Source organism: Podarcis vaucheri, assembly GCF_965113315.1.
Source record: "Podarcis vaucheri genome assembly, chromosome: 4".
Classification (NCBI taxonomy): Eukaryota; Metazoa; Chordata; class Lepidosauria; order Squamata; family Lacertidae; genus Podarcis; species Podarcis vaucheri.
In genome coordinates, this window is record NC_138762.1 from 27,472,638 (window position 1) to 27,479,777 (window position 7,140).

The following is a 7,140-nucleotide window of genomic DNA, read 5'->3' on the forward strand; positions in this document are numbered from 1 at the left end:
ATGTTTACATCCGGAAGGAGATGGATCACCGGGTGCACTAGTTATATGCCCAAAACAGCGCACTGGTGGGTTTATGCTGGTTTATGCTAATCTCTCCTCCGGTCAGTGCAGGCTTTGCTGCTGCCGGCTGACAAGTTGACAGGTTTCGCATTTTATTCAATTTGCGAACCGGCCAGAGCGGCAGGCAAGCGCAAGACATAAAAAAAAAAAAGGCGCAAACGAGCCGGGTGTTTTAAAACGCACGTGCGCGCACTGCAGCAAAAATCCCCGGGCCGGTTGGCAAGGGTCAATCCGGCATCAGGCCCAGCCACGAGCAGAACCCTCCCTCTCCCTGGAGGACGCTAAAAGCGAAACTGGAAACCGATCGATCCGGAGCAGATTGGCAATGACCCTTTCCCCTCCCTCTGCCGCCCATCATACCATCTCCCTTTCCGAAGAGCAGCTCTTTTGATTCCGTCCCCCCCCCCAAGAATGCCCTGGCCTGACCTCATCCAACCAGGCGGGCAGGAAGGTGAATGATGTCACGAATCCCCAACCCGGTCGCCATGAAATATGCATGGAATGAGCCTCGCGCTTTCTCTCTATCGATATAAATATGAAATGGAAAGCTCGCGCGGCGAAGAAGCGAGAGGCGGCTTGCTGCTGCTGCTGCGCAGTGGATGCAGCGGCGGCGGCGCGGGGATAATAAAGACGCGGAGGAGGAGTGGGGGGGCTCCGGGGGCGCTTGTCCCTCCGCTCCGCTTCGCACCCCCCCCCTCGACCTCCCCGCACCACCCCCCTTACCAGCGGCCGAGTGGATCTTGGTTTTCCTCTGCAAGGACATCTTCAGCGCCTTGTCGAGGCCGCTGGGGTTCGGCATGCTGCAGCAGCCTAGCACGCCGCGGCTCAGCAGTGCCCAGGCAGAAGCGGGAGACGAGCCCGGCGGCTGCCTAGGGCTGCGGCAGAAGCAGCAGGAGAGGCGGCGGCGGCGGCCGTGACGACCCCGCCATCCACTCCTGGCCGCTCGCTGCCTCGCGCGCGCAGCCCTCTCCCGCGCGCACGCGGCGGCGACGCCTCCCCTGCGGCTGCCGGGCGCTTTGGCCTCGTTCCTTGAGGGAGCTGCTCAGCCGGCGCGCCGCTTTTGGCCTCGTCTCTCCCTTGCGGCTCTGCGAAGGGCGAGGAGGGAGGGGGGGCGAGCGGGAGTTATAGGGCAGCGCCAGCGACCTCTGCGGGGGGGGGAGAGGGGGGGGCCTGGCCGAATGGAAGAGGAGGACTGGAGCGGGGAGGGGGGGTCCTCGCGGCACGCGCCGACTCGCCGCAACCTCCCGTCAGCTGCAGAGCAAGGTCTCCGCTCCGGCCACCAGGGCGCACGTGCCTCATAATCAGCCTCCAGCGCGAGGCCGGGAGTTTGGCGGGAAACGCGCCCGCTGCACGTGGGAAGCGTGGCCTTTGGGGCGGGAGTCGTGCCCGTGCTGCGGGTAGTGGCGGCGGGGGCAGGTCGTGTCCGGCAAGAGGTACAGAGAGCTGGCGAAGAGCAGCCGCTGGCCAAACCATGTTTTGTGTGTGTGTGTGTGTGTGTGTGTGTAATTTATTAAAGTCCTACTCTGCCCTTCATCCGAAGATCACAGGGCGGTTCGCAACAGAAATAATTCAAAAGGAGAACACAAAAGTTCTGGCCCTTAGATGGTCAAAGAGCAAATTGTCTCCAGCAGGGGTGCCAACCTGAATAAAATGTTGCTAGCTAATAGATCAGAAGACGCAGTGCCCACACATTTGAATGGCAATACTACCCATCAACTTGGGTGGGGGCTCCCTCAAATATTTGGGCTGAAGGGTCCTCGGCTCCTAGGAGTTGGCTCGTCCTTTGCCCTTTCAAAATGGTTTTTTTATGGGTGTTATTCGATGGTTGTTTTTATATTGATTATATATTCTGTGTTTTTATATTTTGATTTTGTTGTGTGAACTGCCCTGAGACCTCCAGGTATAGGGCGGTATATAAATTCAATAAATAATAATAATCCTATGGCTGGTAAAGAGCCTAAAACTAAATGTTTTTTGAGGCATTCTTAAATTTTATTTATTAAATCTGTACACTGCTCTTCTTCCGAAGATCACAGGGCAGTTCACAACATAATACAAAAGGAGAACACAAAGGTTCTGGCTTCCAGATGCTCCAAAAAGGTGAATTGTCTCTGGTTTCAGTCAGCAGGAGCCCATCCACTCACAGTGCCAGCACAGTTGCTGTGTTCCTCTTGACGGGTAGCTGCTGCTGGTGATTTATGGCATTTTTGTTTTATTTCTAGCTGCAGGGAAGAGCTCTAGCTCAGGTGTAGACAGTGGCGTAGCGTGGGGGGTGCCAGGGGTGCCGGCCGCACCGGGCGCAACATTTGGGGGGGCGCGTTTGGCCGGCCCTCCTCGAGGAAGCAGGAACCCCACTGTCCTTGGACCTCCTCCGAAGGCTGGCGGTGGGGCGGAGAGACCTTCTCCCCGCGCCAGCCTTCGGATGGCTGTCCTGAAGACTTGTGGTGGGAGCAGTGGCATAGCGTGGGGGGCGCAGGGGGGCCTGCTGCACCTGGCGCAGCATCTGGGGGGGCGCGGAAGAGACTCGAGTGCTAAAATCCACGGGTTAGGGGGCGCAAATTACTTGCCTTGCCCCGGGTGCTGAGAACCCACGCTACGCCACTGGGTGTAGAGCGCCTGCTTGGCAGGCAGAATGGCCCAGGTTCAGTCAGCAGCATCAGCAAGAAGGGTGATTTCTCCTTGTAAACCATGCCCACCTGCCTCACACCTGATGCCATGTGACACATCGGATGTAGGGCAGGTGTCCACATGGAAAGAAGGGAACAACCAGGAGCTTAAATTGAGCTCCCAATTGCTCCTTTGCTGGAGCAAGGCGGTCTGAGGGACTGATACATCATTTGTGACAGGGGAGGGGAGAGGGGATGCTGGTGGGTGGATCATAGTTGGTTTTCCCCCCTCTGCAGACCGGTGGGCTAGCTCTCCACTTCATGTTTGTGGAAAACTAAGAAAATACTCATGCAGTGATACAAATTAGATTTATTGTTTCACCAAAAAGGTTAATTACAGTGGTAGCAATTGGTCTCCACAGCCACAGCAGGCACTGTAACTCTCCAATGGCACACTCTTCCATTGTCTCTTGAGACAGACGGATGCCAACAAAATAAACAAATAAATAGTTACAATAAATAACTAATGGACTGTTTGTAAAATGAAATTGACATCAGGAACTATACTGCTTGCTGGGACTCGAAGAACTGATTGTTAACGTAAACATTAAATAAGAAGAAGACCAGTAAACAGTCTTGTCTAGACTAGGAATCTCAGCAGCCATCTGCTCTTCAATTCCCACATCGATGTATCTATAAAGACAGTATTGACTCTTTTAAAAAGTGTAGCTGTATTGGTATTCCATAAACAGTATGATTACTTATGTCAAGTGGCAGTAAGATATCCAGAGATTCCATAAGAACATCTTTGGGGACATTGGAGAGATTTATTTACAATATGGCTTTGGAACAAAGCCCTGATTGGTCGGTCTTCCTCTTCCATTTTTTAAACAAGGCTTTTGCATTATTTGACCCAGACTTCTAGTTTGTTCAGGTATACGATCTGTTATGCAGTCTGGAAGCAACATTTATTTGTTACCGTTTTTTACTTTTCTCCCAAAGGAGACCAGGGTTCCATGCACATAACCCAACAGACCGTCAGAATAAAACATTGAAAACAATCACGTAAAAAACCCATAAAGTAGTAAGTTCATGCACATTTCAGTCAGCAGAGTTACTTTAGAGGGCTCTCACCTGTGGCTCCTAGAAGCTGTCAGCATGCAACAGCTACCACATCCCAGGAAATGGCTTCGACTGGCCAGCCAAACCAGATTAGGGTAGCCCTTGATGAGTTAGGGACTTCCCCTCCATGTGAAAACAGGCTGCAGCAAATTGAGTGGATGAGGCCAATAGTGGATTCAATGGTCAAAAAGGTGGTTTCTGCATGTGCTGTAGAGGGAAACTCTACAAATAAGGAAAACTCTGATCCTAAACTTCTGCTGCCGTGAGGGATATCTTTGGGAGAAGAAAAGACAAGGAGTACACCCTACACAACTCTGGAATGGAGTCCCTAAAATGGCTGGATGGTGCCTTGTTAAGCCTCCTTCCGACAACTCCTGCAGCCAGGCTGAGGTCGAATGTATTGCTCTTGTTCTGTCTTCCTTTGGACCAAGAGGGAGGCTTGTCTGGGCAGCTTGTGCCCTGAGGAGGTTATTTTGGTGCTGTTGATGCAGTGGTTTGGCTTCATTGTCTCTCAAGACAAACGGATGCCAAGTAGTATTAGTAATTTGAACCAGTGCTCAGACTCTTATGTAGGGCTATTCTATGAGTTTTGAAGCTCAAAATTGTAACTCTATCTCTGTCTACAAGGGTATATTTCAAAACCACTTGTGCATATGACACACTACTTAGCTGCTATATGTGGAAAAGTATAAAACTACGACAATGTCTTTGGTAAAGATTTTGACTTGACTTTGACTATAATGAGTAGAGCAGTGGAGTGACCTTGTAATTGTCTTTGTGAGTTATCAAATGGGTTTGTTGGACTGCTTCAGCTTATACACAGTTCGAGGGAGCAAAGGAAACAGGCATTTCAGCACCATGGCTAGCTCTGCAGTGTTCAAAGCAATCAGATGTGAATTATTTCTTGATCAGCACTTGGATTATCATCTAGGTTTATTCACATTTCCTCCACCCTTGTAATGATTCAAGCAGCATATTCCACAGCAGTGCTTCTATGCCTAATGCCAACATTTTTGAATGCAACGTGGAATAGCATTGCACAACAGGCTTATCTCTCTGATTTAGGCATGACAACCGCACCCTGCTGCAAAATGCTAAGGTTTAGAAAGCTGCCACTCCATTCTGCTTCACTCCTAGTTTTCCACTGCCCTCAGTAGTTAGTCAACATTCTGTGACTTTCAAGCATGCCAGGCATGTATGGTTCATAAAAGGGCAACGAAAATAATCAATCATATAGCTCAACTTCGTTGTGAAGAAAGGTTGCAGCATTCAGGACTTTGTATTTTAGACAAAAGGTTAGTGAGAGGCGACATGATCAAAGTTTATTGGCACTTTCACAGGTGCCACATAATGCCCATATCACATCTGTAAGAACTTTATCATTTGGGGCAGTAGCACTTTGGCATTCCCTGCCTATTGATATCAGGCGGACGCCTTCACTGTATTCTTTTCAGCTCCTAAGACTTTCTTACTCAGACAAGCCTAGCCAGATGTTTAGCATGTTTGTATGAATTTTAATTTTAGTTTATTCTATTGTGGTTTTAAATTTCTGTGTTTTAAATTATGTTTATGGTTTTATCTTTATTGTAAACTGCTTTGAGGTTCTCTACAATCAAGTGGTATACAAATGTTAATAAATATTAATAAATAAATAAGTTTGCAAAATTATGCATGGCAAGGAGAAGTGGCCCTACACATCTTGTTTACGCCCAAATAGAGGGGGTTATGTAACTGCAGTTCACCCAATGCAAAATTCATAAAACCCAAACGGTTTAAATTTAAGGCAAATAACAACCCATTCCTAGGGCATACTCCCTGAATAAGCAAACAAAGCAAGGCATTTCAATCCACAGGCACCCATCGTAATGTCTCTCCAGTATGACAACGATGCCACTTCTGATGCACGGGATCCAGTGTGCTGTAGTGGTTAAGAGCAGTGGACTAGTAATCTGGTGAACCGCGTTCGCTTCCCCGCTCCTCCACATGCAGCTGCTGGGTGACCTTGGGCTAGTCACACTTCTCTGAAGTCTCTCAGCCTCACTCACCTCACAGAGTGTTTGTTGGGGGGGAGGAAGGGAAAGGAGATTGTTAGCCGCTTTGAGACGCCTTAAGGGGAGTGAAAGGTGGGATATCAAGTCCAAACTCCTCCTCCTCTTCTTTTGAAGTATGTTGGTACATGTGTTTAGGGTGGTGATTCTACATGTATTTATTTGAAAGAAAGTGGCTCCTAATTAAATGGTACTCCACTGCAATTCAATTTTCAAAGACCCGTGCTTAGGACCATAACATATATTGGCTCAAATCCAGTTGTGGATTAGAACAGCATTGGTAGTCTTAAATTTGCCCAAAGTTGCACCATGACCATTTGAAATTTTAGGGTCATTTAAAAATACCATCTCCCACCCACTCCATGTTGGAGGCATGTAAGGATAACAAGACTCTTGACATACAATCAATGGGGCAGAATCACTTCCTGAGCATCCAGAGTAAAGGTCAAAGAGATGAGCTATCAGTAATCTAGCTCAGAGATGGATTAGAGTCAAAAATAGTTGCAAGGAGGGACTTTCTAATGAAAGTGTCTTTGTGTTCATGATGCAGCAGACCTAATAGTACACAGATCTTCATAAATAAGGACATAGATCCCAGAGTCATAAATAACAGAAGAATAGTCCTGCTGGATCAGGCCAATGGCCCATATGGCATCCTGTTCACACAGTGTGTTCATGGGAAACCCACAAGCACAGCAGCACTCTCCCCTGTGGTTTCCAGCAACTGGTATATAGAAGCATTTGACCTCTGACTGTGGTGGTAGAACATATTCATTAGGGTTAGTAGCTGTTGACAGCCTTTTACTCTATGAATTTGTCTATTCTCCAAGTTGCTGGCCACCACTGCCTCTTAAGAGAGAATTCCCCAGTTTAACTACGCTCTCTGTAAAGACGTACTTTCTTTTCTCTCCTGAATCTTCAGCTTCATTGGATGTCAGTCAGCTCTAGTGTTATGCAGAGATAATTTCCCCCCTTGTGCACTTTCTCTGAGCCATGCATCATTTTATACACTTCCATCATGTCACCTCTTAGCTGTCTTACTTGCACCAGAAAAGAGGAGGAGGGTAAGTTCAAGTTGTTCCATGAGTGCAATGCTTTAGGGAACACAGCACAAGTTGAAGCAACTCATATTTCTTCCCCCACTCCTCTGAAAGACTTCTTTACAAGATCCAAGAGACCTATCCAACATCATGGGATGTGTCTTACAGCTTCGCAATGGGGGGGGGGGAGTTCTGTTGCGTGCTGAATGACTTCTGAAAGCACACTGTTATTTAGCTGGATAAAACCATGTCTCTACAAGTGTG

At 48.4% G+C, this 7,140-nt stretch overlaps 2 protein-coding genes across 7 annotated transcripts in view; one reads left to right on the forward strand and one right to left on the reverse strand.

The window, feature by feature from the left end:
• Nucleotides 1–1,003, reverse strand: part of ATP8A2 (ATPase phospholipid transporting 8A2) — a 325,713-nt gene extending 324,710 nt beyond the window's left edge. For all 6 annotated transcript variants that reach the window (XM_082220253.1, XM_082220252.1, XM_082220254.1 and 3 more), the window contains exon 1: nt 784–1,003. Coding sequence is in view for 4 of the 6 variants with exons in the window: in XM_082220254.1 (XP_082076380.1) it covers nt 784–859 (76 nt within the window). In the remaining 2 variants the exon portion in view is untranslated. The remainder of the gene's footprint in view (nt 1–783) is intronic.
• SHISA2 (shisa family member 2) overlaps nt 1–7,140 on the forward strand; it is a 455,435-nt gene that overhangs the window by 357,790 nt on the left and 90,505 nt on the right. The gene's annotated exons all lie outside the window — the stretch shown is intronic.